Source organism: Calypte anna, chromosome 6 (assembly GCF_003957555.1).
Source record: "Calypte anna isolate BGI_N300 chromosome 6, bCalAnn1_v1.p, whole genome shotgun sequence".
Classification (NCBI taxonomy): domain Eukaryota; kingdom Metazoa; phylum Chordata; class Aves; order Apodiformes; family Trochilidae; genus Calypte; species Calypte anna.
Window position 1 is genome coordinate 22312019 of NC_044252.1, and position 15990 is coordinate 22328008.

The window sequence follows — 15990 nt, forward strand, 5'->3', positions numbered from 1 at the left end:
ACAGAGTAGTGTTAAACCAACCACAGGGATACCCTGGTACAGTCAGTGCTGGGCACCTGGCCCTGCAGCTCCTGTCTGCATTGGTATCATCCTGGGAACTCCACCATCAACTTGGATCTGTGCAGACTCCTTCCCTTCCTCCATTTCCTCTTAGTGCCCAAGGGAATAGCATCTTGAAACAATGAGCAGCTTACAGTAACACCCAAATTTTGCTAAGGAGCAGATTTTCATAGGATCAACTCAGATAAGCTGTTTTACTTACTTAATCCTGGACTAATATCAGAGCACTTAAAAATTAGTAGCAACGCAGCTCTTCCACTCCTTTTCCCTTCCCACCAGCCCTGTGTGTTGGTCAGCTTTCTCTTTGAGGTTGAGATTAGATGAGTTGCTCAGTGCTCTGCCAGACAAGCTGTGGCAGTTTCTGATCTCGCCATTCCAGTGCCACTCACTGGTGACCACCCGGAGCAGGCTCAGCAAAAAGGAATGCAGGGCTGCCCCAGCCTCTCCAGTTCACAGTCCAGTGCCTTATTCCCAAGCTACTTACATCAGCAGTTTCAGCAGAGATGTATGAATGCCACCAGGGCCTGGACACTCTTGCCTCAAAACCACCAGTCAGATTTTCCAGGATTCACCTGTAAGAGCACTCTACCAGCAGCACTCTACAAACCAGATCTAGCTAGTTAGAAAAGATATCACTCAAATCCTTGTCTCCTGGCAAATACCTGCAGCCAGGCAGGGCCTCAAGGACCAGGCACAAGCTGGCACCTGGGCAGGACTGCTCCCTCTGGGAAAGATGCATCCCAAAGCCTGCAGTAGCAGGTACCAGTGTGACAAAGCGGCCTGTGAAGCATTAAAAGAGACTTCCCTTTAGACAGACTCTTTTCTGGTTATTCACTTCAAAGCAAATCAAGGAATAAAACAAAAACACTAACTTGATTTTCCTTATCATTTCTTATAAACAGCTCCATGCCTGGGAAATAATACCATCCTTTGTCAAGCCTTGTAGCAAAGAAGTTGAATCAAACATAGTAACATAACCACATCAGAATATTCTGCTTATTTAATGTTTCATTCAAGATAATGACTGATCCCTCTGCCAGCACAGTCTGCTGCTGGGAAGTGGTTTCAGGAGAACAACGATGCTCCTATGTTAACACAGAGATTGTAAACTTCCTTATGTCAGGCCAAAAATTACCCAGCATATCCTGGTGAGATTCCTAGCAGTTCTGCATTTTAAGATTTACATACTGAAGTTCAAAGTTAACCAAATGTCTCAGTAGTTCAGAATTCATGGCTGGAGTTGAAGGCTGATGACAGTTTTGAATGCACTGGTAGGAAGGGACTTCAACACAGCTGAGCTTCCAAGAGCATGGACATGAACCGAGCACAGCTGTTTGCTATCTCTGCACTATTAAAAACCTAACAGCACCTTCTAACCTACTCAATTTTTCATGAAAACATTTTGCTTCTTTGAAGATGTGTGCACTGAGAATATCTATTGATTAGTGACCAGTCTGAGACTCTTATTCTGCGAGGAAAAGCTTTAGATTTTGAAACAACCTTGGCCAATGCATATGGTTCAAAGACCTGTTTTTTTTCATCTTTGTTTCAAATAAGAAAAAAAGGGCGAAAAAAAGAAGAAAACACCTTCCCTTGTGCTACAACCTGTGAATTATTAAAACTTAAAAGAATTTCAAAATTAACATCCTTCAACCAGTAATTATCCTGGCTGGGCTTTCCTCCTATTTTGTTTGGGTACTTTTTTTTCAATCTGAGCAAAAGAATAAATCAAGGAAAATAAAGAAATGGAAAATTCTCAGGAGTACCCTGAAGTAACTGAACATACCTCTTGTGATAGCTCTGTAGCTAGTCAGTTATTGATTCATTCATCTTGATGCATTTAGAACTGCAATTTAAATGGAAACACAAAGAGTGCCAATCTGCGTTGTAGCACTTTTTTATGGAGAATGCACATTTCGTATTTTTGTAAAACTGTTTTATTAGACACACATTTTATAAGATCAAGAACAAACCAAAGACACAACAGACCTTACCAACAGCTCAGCTGTTTAAAATGCGACTACTTAAGACTACAAAGCCAATTTTTATCCTCTTTTACATAAACAGAGACAATTCCACAGTGGTCAAGGAATCTGCTCTTGCTTAGGCCACAGTTGAACCATGATGCTGTCTGTTTACACGTGCATTACATTAATCAGATCGTTACATCCCAGATCATTTGTTTCAGAGGGAACATAAGAATGCAAGATGGGAAAACAATTCTTTAAAAATTTAGTTATTGGACAACAAGGAATATTAAGGTTGTGCTGAGGTACAGCTCCAACCTCTGAGTATTACAAAGCTCTCCCTGCTGAAAACATGAAGCTAAGTGTACTGTTTAATAAGACAGAAAACCTCCTTGTTTAGTTTTTAGCTACATCTTAATGTCCTTTTGGAACACTTTGAGATACTAGAGCAGGGCTGGGCCGAGAGGGTCTGGCTTGTTCACCAGCTCAGTATCTTGTTTCCCACTCCCATACATGAGAGGGGTTAACATTCAGCCCTGAAAAGTTGCCCACGATGGCTCTCTGAGAAAAAGCAGTGATGAGGCAGCAGAACAGCGGTACCTGCTCCGTGCAGCTCTGCTTCCCTCCCTTCAACTCAGAAGAGTACTGAAAATGCAGTGTCACCACAAGGCTTCTGCCTGCCAGTGTTAAAGGCAAATGCCTGCTTCATTCTGCTTCTTGAAGAGAACTCATTTATCAGAGAGGCAAGAAGAGTTAGCTTTTATAACATCAGCTGATAACACGAGAAAAGAAACTGAGTCAAAACAGGAGCCCTTCTTCAGGCCTGAAGCAGGGGCAGCAATCCCTGCTATAAACAACAAAAGGACATGTTGAAATTAGATATAGGCTGCTGTTCCAAGACTATAGCATAACAAAGTCATCGTCACAGTACCAGGGTATCTGGAAATAGCCTTAATGGTTAGCTCATCGCTTGACACCACAGAGGGTCAGTGCTTTACCAGTCATTTCTGAAAACAATCACCCTAACCTATTCCTTAATGTGTTCAATAAAGATGACATGTCAATTCTACTACTTAATCTTCTTTTCTGTTAGATATTTTCCTTCACTGTCTAACGCAAATCTCTCTTTTGAGATCCCAGGGGAAGAAACAAAACCAAGTCTGTATCAGAGAGCTCAAGCTGTAGAGAGAAAAACAGGATCCATAACAAAGAAAGGGTCAGAAGAATGATTAGCTTGATCTGAGAAGACCTACAAGCATCCAACTTAACGGAGGAAAAAAGCAATAGGTTGAGAAGTGCTAGGCTACCAAGTCCATGTGCCATATGTAAAAAAAGATACAGCAGAAATTAAGATTATGGAGGAAGAATGGAGCAAAACACTGACAAAATCTGAATCACTGTCAGCAGCGCTCAGAAGGGAGGAGCATGAATTTGTGACACCACACTGAAGGAGGATCCTTCTGAGATACGCCCTCCCATCCTTTCCTGGTCCCTTCTCTTGGGAGGCCAGCATGGATGGGGCTATTCAGAACTGGATCCAGAAGTGGGGCTATTCAGAACTGGATCCAGAAGTATCACACCAAGGCATGCAAGCACCTTCATTCATCTGAAACTGAGCTATTAACCACTCGGGTTGAACGTCTGCTTTGAGCTAATGAGAAACATTATCTGCTAGAAGCAACCATCTGTGACACCACATCCCACTGTCAAATTAAAGCTGATGCAACCCATACTGGGAACTGTTCCTTCAGGAGCAATGCTTCCTGCAGGCTTCGATATAGGGATGGGCACCTCTGGTGCCAGCACTCCCTTGCTGGATGTGCTGGGATAGGAGGTGGCTGGCACTGGGGATGGCCACCCCCCTTTCCCTGGTACTGTCAGGGAGCAGGCCCACAGCAGGCAGATCGCTGCAGACCACCCCCCGCACCACGACCACCCCCAGCACCACCTCGGCCATGGTCTGACAGCGAGGAGCGAGCAGCCCAGGGCATGCCAGGAGCCCGGCCAAGTCAGCCCCACCGCCCCCATTGTCCCCCAGGCACAAAGAGAGACAGGGCGGGGCGGCAGAGCCCCCCTGACAGACAGCTCTGGCAGCCAATGAGCACGGAGTCTCTGCGGGGGGGCGGGGCAAGGTGTACCGGCAGGTAGCGGCGGGCTGCTCCCGCTGACTGACAGCTGCCCCAGCCAATGGGGTCGCCCCGCCTCTCCCAGCCAGCAGCCACCTCGGCGGCGGCGGGGGCCGCTCCCCAGCAGCGAGGGGCAGCGGGGGTCTCCGCCGGATGACAGGCAGCCACCTCAGCCAATCGCGCTGAGCCCAACCGCGGCGGCCCCGCCCCGGCGGCGGCCTGCGAGGACGCAGCGTACGGCGCTGTACGAGGGCCTGAGGCGGCGGCCAGGCCGGCGCGGGGGAAGGGGGGGGGGGTGTGGGCGGGTGTGGCGGGGCCGTCCCCGATGACAAAGGGATTGCGGTCCGCGGGCCCTTCCCGCCCTCCCAGCTCCCTGGACGCGCGGCCGCCTGCACTCACGTTGTCTATCACGACAGGCTGGTTCGCTATCACGTCGTAGGACTCCATGGCGAGGACCCGCCGCAGCCACCCGTCAGGGAGCAACACCCCAGCCCTCGACGGCGCATGCGCGGAGGGGCGGCGCGGAGCCGCCTGGGCGATGTATTCCTGCGGCGGCGGTGCCTGCCGGGAAGTGTAGTCCGGGCGCCGCGCGGCGGTAATGCGCGCCAGTAATGCGCGCCGGGAGCGGGGCATGCCGGGAGGTGTAGTGCGGAAACAAGGGAAACGCTGCGGAAATACACACGGCCTGAAAAGTGCCCTTTCGGCGTGAAACCGGAGCGGTGCGTTGGGTGCTGAGTTGCAAAGGCAAACATCCCCCTACTGAACAACGTGTTCTTTGTTGTTTTTCAGTTGCTGCGTGTTCTCGAAGCATTTTTGAACAACTGGTGACTAACAACAAGAGTAAAATAATGTTTCCTTGAGACTCTGAACAGCAACACTGCATCCTGGAATTAGTTCAAATGATCGTAATTGCCAGTGGGAAGGCCGGTTCAGGACTCGCCTGATTTGTCCCGTAACTTTCATGCAGCCACTGATACTTTTTTTTTGTAGTTTCTCATCTCAGATACTTATCTTCAATGACTTTCATCCTTCACCTAATGTAAAAGAGATTTTTTTGTACAACAGGATGGAGGGGGTTAAATTAATTAAAGACCAGTATTGTACCACCTCAGTAAACACCAGAAGGCTCATTATGTGTGTATATTAAGATAGCACAGTGTTTCATGCATGACTGTTTTAGGTGCTTTCTCAGATGACTGTGACCAACTTGTTGGGTGGGTGTCACAAAAAGTGGTATCACAGTGATGGGACAAGTGAAACACAGTTCAGTGTAGGAAGCAGTGATTCATGAGAACACCAACTGCTCCCCTCCTTTCTCCACAGATCATCATTATTTTGTCTGTTTGCCTGTGACTGTGATCCCCTAGAAGGTACGTTGTGAATATTGATTTTAGAATAAGCGCTCAGCTATTTAAATAAGAAATGCAACAAGCAGGAACACTCGTCTCAGCATTCCATAGCTAATTTGTTTTTTGTTTGTGCTGATTGAAAAGCAGGACACTGCTCTAGCAAAGGTGTGTGAGACTACAGAACGTGCTGGTTTATGTGTACACACAAAGCTTTGCAGGACTACAGATCTAGCTGCAGTTTGGGAATGAGCCACATCTCCAGTACACCTCACTATGAAATTCACTTGTCCGCATTGCTTTACAGCTGTCTCTGAGGTACCTAAAAATACTTATAGGTGTACGGGAGAATAAAGGTGCTGTGAGGATCAGAGAAAGTTCAAAACCAGCAATAACAAAATGTGTAAGAGCAGCAGTAAGGCTGTTAGCTGTCCCACAGCACGAGTTACGAACGCTGAGCCTCACCCCCAGCTCCCTGTCCTGGGCCCTGCTGTGTGAGCAGATGAAGCAGCCCCTGAACCGCTGCGATTTATAGCCTCACACCCTCAGACCAGACCGACACCGGCCCGAGTGCGGCTGCCGGGGGATGGCTCTGTCAGGGGGAGCTGCTTCAGGGCAGCACCCGCCCTGCGGGAAAGCACCACCGGGCCTTCCTGCCGCTGCCCAGGCCCCTCACCCCCTTCAGGCTGCCACACGGGGACCCCTCCTCTTCCCTCAGGCCCACTGCGGTGCAAGTGACTCGCTGCTCCCTCCAGGCCCTCCCTCAGGCTCCACCGGCAGACCCGGTACGCCCGCTATGCCGGGGCCGCGCTCCCTCAGCGACTGACGGCCCCCCCCTCCCCGGCCCCGCTGTGCGCGCTGACTTCCCGCCGCCGCTAGAGGGGGCGCTCGCGGCGTGCCGGCTCGGGGGGAGGGAAGCGGCGGGGCCGCCCTCCGCGCTGTGCGGTCGCTCATTGGCGGAGCCGCCGTGTCATTCACCGTCACCCGGGCAGCAGGATCCGCCCCCTCCTCCCGCAGCGCCGCGCAGCGCCGCTTGGGCCGGGCCGGGTCGGGCGCGCGTCGGGCCGGGAGTGGAGCGGGGCTGCGTCGAGGGGACCGAGCCGGGCCGGGAGCAGGCACCTCAGCCGCGCCATCCCCGCCGCCGGGACATGGAGGGCGTTCGGCCTGGCGGGGGTCCCCCCGCGGGCGGACCGGGTTCAGGCTCGGGGTCCGGCTCCGGCTCTTTCCCGTCGCTCTTCCCGCCGGGACTGCACGGTATCTACGGCGAGTGCCGCCGCCTCTACCCCGATCAGCCCAACCCGCTCCAGGTCACCGCCATCCTCAAGTATTGGTGAGGCTGCCGAGGCTGCGGCCTGGAGGGGCCGGGGTCTGGGGGGGGGGAGGGGGGAGGAGCAGTGGGGCTGTGGGCCTTGTGTGGGCTTGGGGGTGAGCGGTGGGGCTGGGGGCCTTGTGTGGGGCTGGAGGGGGGAGCAGTGGGACTGTTACGGGGCTTGTGTAGGGTTGGAGAAAGTCCGCAAAGGAGGGGAGAAGTGGAACAAGGGATGATGAGTAGTGGGGAGGCCTGGGAATAGCAGTGGGGCTGGGGACACTGCTTTGGGTAGAGGGGGTGAGACTTCAGGGCTGAGGATTGCATGCATAGTTTGGAGTGAGATGATAGAGGTTTGGGGGTGTGCAATGGTTCTCGGAGAGGAGATACTGGAGGTGCAGTTGGGTGTCTGGGAGGTATATTTGGGGAGGTTCCTGCGGAAGGAGGCAGTGAAGACAGGAGGATGTATTGGGGCTTCTGGAGCCTCTCTTAGTGAGGGGTGGCTGATGAGGGCCTTGGTTGAAGCAGGTCATGGGAAAGGGGAGTGTGTGGTACTCAGGGGAGGGGTTCTTACAGAGGGTGGGAAGCTGGAGTTTGCCTTCCTGCACAGGAGGCACCATCTCTGCCTTCTAGCCTGGGGCTTGGGGTTCGAGTATGTCCAGTACTGACCAGAGTGAGCCTGTGTTCCAGCCTCCACGCTAAATGCATGTTGTGCATGTGCCCTTAAAACCCCCAGGACAGAGGCAGCAGCCTCTTGTCCCTGTATAACCATGTGTTATCACAGACTGCATATCTGCTTCTTACTGTCTTTGCTGACACAGAGTCTGACACCAATAGCAGCAGTTGTTTATATAGGAGAGTAGCATGAAGGAAGTATTGAATGTTTAGCTATTGAGAGAAATGTCTGGTGTCTAGCCCTGCGTGAAGAGGGGTTCATTTTGCTTTTTACTATCACTTTGCTGCTCAGTCCCCTCTTCTGGGACTAAGGAGCAAAATCAGGTCACCTCCAAGAATTTGATGGACCTGACATTAACCAGTCCCTACTTCAGCATTTAGTAAATGCTCAACTTATTTACAGTTCATTTGAAGCTGTACGTCTCTATCTGATTGAGTTCTGAGCAACAGCAGAGTAACATCCTCCAGGTGTTCTGGTCTGACAGTGAACCTACTGCTGCTGTCAAAGAAACGTTTTTTTGTGTGGTTCTAGCAAGTAGCTAGTAAGGGCTAGTAAGTCTTCTAGCCCTTATTCTTTAGGGTTGGTTTTTTTTGTGTTCTTAAACTGACACAGTGTGGGCTGAGATAAGATGCTGCAAATCTGAGACCTCAAAATACAAATAATTTCTACTGCAGTACTTCTGTGCTGGTCTGTGTTTACACCTATCTGTAATCTTAGATATTCATGTTGGATGATTTTCCAGTCACCTTGATTTAGGTGTCAGCACTTTTCCTTCAACAGCTTAAAACAATACTGACTGAAGTGGCAGATTTTTGTGGGATGAAGGGGGATTTAGGTCTATAATGAAGAGTGGCAGAGGTCCTTATTTGGGAAGAAACCTTGCTTCATTGTTTGCAGTTTAAGGAGCTGATTAGGGCTTCACTGCAATTGAAGCTCAAAGACTATAAAAACTGCTATTGGCAGTGATGGCTGTTTCAAGCAAGAGGTGATATGAAGCCCTGTTTATCCTGGCATTTTCTACTTGATGGTTCTTCTGATTGTCAGCTCAGCCAAGAGCTGAGAGCTTCACTGGTAGGAACTGATTTCTATGTGAGTGAAAGGTTAGAGAGAGGAAGAGGGAGAAGGTTGACTTCTTACTGCTGTCCTATGCAGGAAATTTTCGTGTGGGGTTGAGCCTGTATATACACTACAGGTACCTGCTCTCCTTTTGGTACATGTTAGCAACACTTAGAGGTAGGTTGTGTTGAAGGCTGGCAAAATGACTTCTGCTGCCACTCATTTTCCCAGTAGTCCATACTGCTCTGCCTGGGCTGTCAACTGTTAGTTTACATTAGGAGAGCAAATTGCTTAGCAAAGTTCCCTGCCTTAGGAGAAATATTGTAACACTAATCATCTTTAATTATACGTATCAGTTTCTCAGTCCTGAACAGCAAATTTTTTATTTTTTTTTTTTCAGTGAGCTGAAGTTATATTCTTGGTCTTGCACTGCAGAGCAGATCTCTACTTTTTAATGTGGGAGAATCTGCAGAGCCACATACCTGTTAAATGAGGGGGCTTAGCCACACTGGTTATCTCATGGAAGTAGCCTTTTCTTAAATGCTATTTGCATATCTTCAGAGAGAGTTCATGATTGCAATCAGAACTTCTTGGAAGAACTCTTGGCTATATTTATAGAAGCTATCCAATGAGAAGGAGTTTCTGTTGATATCCAGGATCCACTCTAAATTTTAAAATGTGAATATTGCTAAGTGATTTATATTGATGCATAGAATTGCTGGTGGAGAAACAAATTTGTACTTTTCTTTGTGATAGGTTTTGAAATAGGTGGAATTTTAGCTGAACTGTTGGTTTTTCATCACCTGTCTTGAATTTAGGCCATGTACTCAAAAAACAGTGCACTGACCTGTGGTCTGCAGCTGCTTGGGGATCAGGGACTGCTTCTGCAAGGCTGTCAAAAAGTATCTATGAAAAGCAGTCCTGTTGTCAGTTGCTGGGAGGTGAATATGGACGATCCACTAAAGACTTTTCAGAGTGAATGGATTGGGAATTTCCTCATTTTTTTTCCCATTGTGGGGCTGCTTCTTCTCTGCCCACTTTTTGTTTCTCCTTCCACAGAAACTTCAGAGCACTTGTTAAATCAGTCAAAAAAAGACTCTTGTTGAAGATGCAAATACCAGGTTTCCCCCGAGGCAGCCCTTCTTGCTTCTGAATGAGCTCCATGAATAGAGAATGTAACAAATTTGTACTGTACCTCTGGCTTTGAAGTTGGGCTCTTCCTAATAACATCCTCCAACGCTTCCAGCTCTTTGTGTGAACCTGTGTACTGATATGTAGATTGTGATACGAGGTCAAAGCCTGCAACAGCGGCTGTGGGCGGGAGGACATACCACAGCAGCACGCACTTGCAGCGTTCAGCTAGTTAGTGTAGCAGTGAAACCTGCCACCGAAACTGGATAAATATCTCTGCTGACTAGCTTTGACTGAGTGATATTGCCATGGCTACATTACTAGCTGTGCTCCAGCCTTAAAGCTAGTGCTGGATGCTCCCCATAGAGGCTTGGCTTTGGGAGAGGAGTATGGGCTGCTGGCAGGAGGGGCAAGGGAGAGATGTCTGGCTCACCTGGTGCAGTCTCTGCAGGAGTTGCTCACTGCCTGTGAGCAGACCTGGCAGTGGGTTTGAGTAGTCCTTAGGAGCAGCATGCTCACAGAGCCACCCCTGAACTGATAAGGGGGGGTTTGTGTTGTTGTCAAAGAGCTTGTGTCAGCAGTGTTCCAGTGTGAATTTTTTGACATCTAGTGTGTTATTAAACCCAGTTTGGAAGCAGGGTACGTGTGTGAGAGACGCGATTGTTGCTTAGCAGGTGGAGACGTTCCCCCTTCATTGCAGATGTGTAGACCACTTGCTAATCTCTCATATTGGTTTGTTGGTCAGTGTATCGACTTCCCTCACTTTGGAGTCCTCCCTGTCAGATAACTGAATGATTGTGCATGACTGCTGCTGTTCATTGCCACTCTTTGGGGCAAGTGACTATCTCAGCTGGAACTGATTCCATCTGGCTGCTTCTATCACAGATCTAGGAGTTACTGCTGTGGAAAGCCTGAGTACTGGCCAGGACCATCAGTGCCATGTTCTGAATATAGCCATCTAAATAAATGGGTCTTTATGTCAGAGATCTCAAACAGCCTCCAGCATGATGCTGGGGAGGAGGGATGGAAAGGCAGGTGGAGATGCTGTGTGTTGGGAAGACTTCCTTTCTGAGTGTTTCAATCTCTTGATAGACTTTAAGAATTAATTTTCCCAGGCTGCCACTGAGGGTCAAATGCTGCTTTATCCCAGGGTCTAACATGCTTTCCCCATGCTTGTTCATCAGTTTGCTTTCTACACTGTGAAGATAATTCCTGTCATATGAGGAGGTTGTGTAATTATGACTTGGTCCTTGCCAATGGACCTTAGTGCCATTACTGAGGGTGAGATGCTCACTCCCCTCTGTTCTGCCCTGGTATTCTGGGCTGCATCCTTGACTGACCTGCTCGGAAGTTAGAGCTGGCCTGGAGCCACCATTGTGGCCTTATGTGACTTAAGGGGAGGGAAGGTCTCCTAGGCAAAGACATTCATGTTAGATAACCCTCCTCTTATTTTTTTTCCTGCTGAAGTAGGAGGGAGGCAGCATGGCACAACTGTGGGCTCTCCACAAGTTTTTTAATTCAACAAGGTTATCTATTACTTTCTACAGACTTGATAAGGTTGGGCAGCAAGAGGTGGGAGGAGGAATTCAAATAGTATGTCACTAGAAATATAGGTATGTAGGTGCCTTTTCTCTCATGACCCTTCCTGGCACCGTCCTTCATGCAGGTGTTAAAATCTGGGAGTCCCTGTATGCATTAACTCTCCTCATAGCTCACCCTGGAAAACACCTTCTTACAGGTGCTTTGCATGTCAGCTCGACCTAGTTCTGGCTTCTTGCCAGACTGATGAGCTACCAAGGGTTGGATCCATCTGTCCAGCCATGTTGAGTACTTCTCCGAAGAATCTCCTGTGGAGGTGACCAGGTAATGCAGGATTGTAAATTTACTTTTTAGCATTTCTGTTCTGCAGTGCCAGCTACCCCAGCAGTGAAAAACCCTGTTTTCTCAGGGATCTCTCCTCTCAGTGAATGTGATCTAGGGGTAATTGTGCAAGCTCAGGGTTAAATCTCTTCTCATTGCTGCACTTCTGAAGCCTAAGAGTGTAATTCCAGTTTTACTACCAGCAGCCTGGTTACCTGCCTGCCTGAGGAGTGAAATCCTTGCCAGCATTTCCTTTGTGCTGCTAGATCAGACTCCAAAAAAGGTCCTGGCCCTAAGTGGGGTAATTGCAATTAAGCTTTGCCGTTGGATTGCCTCAGAGCTTCCTTGGTAAGGCAAGGGGCAAATCTCTGCATGTGAAGCAAAAATGCCTCTATGGAGCATGAAGCAGTGGTAGTAGAGGGAACTACAAGAGGCTGATGAGCAGCCTGGATGCTGAGAAAGTGTTTCTTGCCAAGCTGCCAATGTTTGATATAAGGCAGTGTTACTTCAGTCAGGTGCTCAGACACTTTTTGTGTAGCAGTTGTGGTGCATGTAATGATGATACACGCACCCGCAGGGCTAGCAAGGGAGGCAGGGGTGTGCATTGAAACCTCCAGATGAGAGTCTCAGGGCCTGAAAAGGTGATGCAGGTGAGGGGAATCAGTGTGGAGTAAATGGTTTGAATGAAGGGAGTCACCTTAGATTGGATTTTCTTATTTGGAGCAGGTGAGAGTATTTTGCTTCAAGAATAAGTGAATTGGAGTCAGGAAACAGTTAAACAGCTGCTCACCCTATTCTGTAAGAGTGGTAGGTGATTTGATGTCTTGTCTATTCTTGCTTGGTTCTACCGGTGTGTTTTTCGATCTACAAAGCAAACAGTGAGCAAAACAGTTTAGCACCTCCCTCCCTCCCAGACCTGCCCTGCCTCTGAGCAGAGACATGATGGAGAGTGGCAGGAGGAGTGTGCTGGGCTGCTGGGCACACTGGCCTTGCTTCCTTGCCCTTGTAACAGGAAGGCTGCTGCAGGTTGTAGTGGTTTCTGCTCAGTGTAGCCTGAATGTGCTGCACTGACTTTTAAGTACGGATATTTTAAGGAACTCATTCTAACATGGAAGTAGAGGCTGCAGTGATGCTTTTTATTAATTCTTGATTAATGCAGCTGGTGTATTTTTCAAGTTCTTGTACTAATTTTTCTGAATGTTTTTATCTGCTATTTTAACTGTCTTGCTTATGTTCAGAAGTACAGATTATTTTCAAAGTGTAGCCATTTCAAATTTGCTTTGAGTATTAGCATCAGGTTTTGTTTTGGTTTGGGTTTTTGTTTTATTTTTTGTTTGTCTTTTTGTTTGTTTTTTTAAATTGAGATATGTGCTTCTGGCCTGTATTTTGATACAGTTATTACTCTTTTACTAGTGCAATTTTTCATTTTTTCTTTGTGTTTTGTGAAAGCTATAATATGATTTTTCTGAAGGTTTTTATGCTTTAATATTAAAAACATTTAGTATATTGCACACATGCATTTTGCCTTCCTGTCTGTGCTCAAAGTTTTCTGTACTTAATCCAACCTTTCTCCTTAATTATTATTTTATTTTTAGAGGTAACTCTAGCATGTTTATTTCATTTTTGTCACCAGCTACGTTTTAAAGCAGGTCTTTGTACAGCCCCTTGTAGCACCTGTGGAGACTTCTCATTTGTCCTGAATAAACTAACTAAACTTTCTGGTTTTAACGCAGGTTGGGAGGACCTGATCCTCTGGACTATGTTAGCATGTACAGAAACCTTGGAAACCCAGCGCTGAATGTTCCTGAACACTGGCACTACGTCAGCTTTGGCTTAAGTGACTTGTATGGAGACAACAGAGTACACGAGTGAGTGTCATTTAAGTTCTGTTGCTGTGTGTTGTGTTTTGTGTTGTGTTTTGGGGGAGCACAGGTAAAACCCTGTCCTTCTGTTTGTATTATTTGAACAGCTGGTTTTCTGCTGAGAATACCCAAGCAAGGGGTGATACATGCCTGTTCTTGGATGTAGAAGAATTACTATGTTCCCCTCTGCAGACTTTGAATGTGATGTATTTCCTAGTTAGTGTTAAGTAGAGTTATTATTTTCTTAATATTAAACTGGTAGGGAAACTTTTTTTTAACTGAATGTCCTGTTGTGTTTTTCACTCTTGGTATTCTGTCATGGTCATATGCTTAAATCCTGACCCCTCCCTGTGCGTGTTAAATGCTTTCCTCTGGAAAAGTGCTGTAAGGGCATTTTTCCTGTTGCTGGCACAGCAGTGTTACTGTCAGTGGACTGCCACCCTTGTGACTGCTGTATAAAGTGCTAATCTGTTTAACAGAAGCATAAAATTCTAATTGTTTGACTGTCTTTTCTCCAGTAATTAAATATATCCTAGCTTGCTTGTATGGATGGTCTTTAGCAGGCATTTTTTATTCAACTAGGCAAGCACCATGATCTTACCTTGTTCCTGTCTTTCTTCTACTGACCTTGCTTCTTGATTCCAGTTAAAGTGAGTAGCACTAGCCAAGTTGTCATCTTCTTGGGGCTGTGAATATGGCCAGAAATGGCAGAATGTTTCTTCTGGTGCTATTTAGTCAAACTGTCTTCACATTGTTTCATAGTTACAGGGTAAATGTCCTTGAATGGTGCGGCAAAGGCCTCCATTTGTTCACTCAAGCTTTCCTTCTTTTATTTGTCTTAGTTAAGATTCAGACACTGTTTTTTTTTTTTTCACCCAGGTGCTTCTCTTGCAACAACAGCAGTCAGACAAGTTTCTTTAACCTCACCTATGACCACCAGGCAGTTTCTCCTGTTTTTTGTTTTTTTTTTTTTTTTACTATTTGCCCTTATGGAACTTTTTTCCAGAAGGCAAGACTCTTAAGGCTGGGGTTTTTACAGGAGAAGAGGTCTGCCTGGGGATTTAACCAACACATCTCCTAGTGAGAAATCCCAGTCATTAGTTACAGGGGAAGAGGAAAGGTAGGGCAAGAGAAAGAAATTAAGTTAAAGATTTCCTTCCCTTGCTTCCACAAGAGACCCTATCATGGACATGCTGGCCTTCACGTGGTGCCTTTGTTCTCAGAACAAAATCTTTGCCTCTGAAAATCTAAGGTTGCCAAGGTTAGGTGACCTGTGTTTGCCCACCTTGTTTTGCTGGAATTTTTTGAGGGAGTTAAGTTCTGCTCTGTCTTTTTCTTTTCTTTTTTTTCTCTTTGTCAGCCTGAGGCTTTTTCATGGTGAGACTTTTCTCTTTGCTGGTGGTTTCAGGGGAGAGCAAGGAGTGGACATAAGGTCTTAGCTGAAAATATAGAGAGTGGTGTGTGTTTACACCTAAAGAAGTAAATTATGTAAGGACACAGTCTTCTTGGCTCTGACATGTATTCTGGCTTCTCATTCCCAGAACTCGTCTGTTAGATGAAAATCTGTTCTACAGTGGAAAGGTTGGAGACTGAGGAGTGAAAGTATCATGCAGGTGGAATGTCAAAACTTCAAATAAATTCCTGGCATGAGACCTCCAGACTCTTCATACTGTCATATGGTTTGGTCTGGAAATCTGGACAGAGATAGTAGAATATGCATTTGCTGGTTGCAGGGCACAGGTATTAAATCCCCATCTCTATATGTAGCCTGCAAGCAATTTCCAAGACCTGCTGAGCGAAGCAGGAGCAAATTCTGTGCCATGTTCTGAGGGGTCTTACCTTCCAGTGGTAGGAGACTTAGAGAGCTGATATGCCTCAGCTGCCCCTAAAACCATGCTGGGCACTGCAGGCAAATAGCAAGACCTCGCTGCTGCCCTGTTCTGGGGATTTTAGCTGCACAGCCTCTTGAGTACAGGCATACTGAGATCCATTGAAGTGATTTCTGTGTCCCAGGTACATGCAAGTATTTCCCTTCTCTCTATGTGCCTGAAACCAAATTCCTAGCTCCAGAGTCCGGGTGTCCCTGTGTCACTCACCCCGAGATTTTTCAGGTGTCTGCAGTCTGTCACTTTTATTTTGGCATCATTCTTGGAGCTACAAAACCTAATGCTCCATGTGCTGTCAGGAAGGCTGGCTCTGCTTTATTGGTGAATAGTCTTAATCTACAAATATGCATGTGGAAAAGCTGTCAAAACCTGCACAGCTCTTAAACACCGAACCTGAAGTTATTACCTGGTAGGTGAGTACTTCAGACAGACATTTTCAAAGTATCTCAGCACCCACCATCAATTCTTTCTCCCAGTGGCAGGTGCTGTTCTCTAGCTAACTCTTGAACCACAACTGCCACACAAACTGCACATTATCAGACCCGCACTGGGTACTTGTTGCAGGAATGTAATGATTTTTCCTGTGTGCTTCATAGGCTTTTGTTCTCCATCAGGGAATTTAACAAAGCCTTTAAGAAAATGAGTATCAGTCTCTTTGTTGCTTGAAGGACTCTGCTGTCCCAGGTAAAATGTGCTGTGGGATGGATGGTGGGA

The 15990-nt window shown here is 47.2% G+C and overlaps 2 protein-coding genes across 3 annotated transcripts in view; one reads left to right on the forward strand and one right to left on the reverse strand.

The window, feature by feature from the left end:
* Nucleotides 1-4691, reverse strand: part of ACTR1A (actin related protein 1A) — a 13883-nt gene extending 9192 nt beyond the window's left edge. The window contains exon 1 of the mRNA XM_030453689.1: nucleotides 4553-4691. Within this exon, the coding sequence (XP_030309549.1) occupies nucleotides 4553-4600 (48 nt within the window). The 5' untranslated portion in view covers nucleotides 4601-4691. The remainder of the gene's footprint in view (nucleotides 1-4552) is intronic.
* A 1825-nt stretch (nucleotides 4692-6516) lies between these two features.
* SUFU (SUFU negative regulator of hedgehog signaling) overlaps nucleotides 6517-15990 on the forward strand; it is a 96912-nt gene continuing 87438 nt past the window's right edge. The window contains exons 1-2 of one of the 2 annotated variants that reach the window (XM_030453013.1): nucleotides 6517-6829; nucleotides 13262-13396. In XM_030453013.1, coding sequence (XP_030308873.1) covers nucleotides 6648-6829; nucleotides 13262-13396 — 317 coding nt within the window. In that variant the 5' untranslated portion in view covers nucleotides 6517-6647. The remainder of the gene's footprint in view (nucleotides 6830-13261; nucleotides 13397-15990) is intronic. The other variant, XM_030453012.1, reaches the window with a different exon arrangement.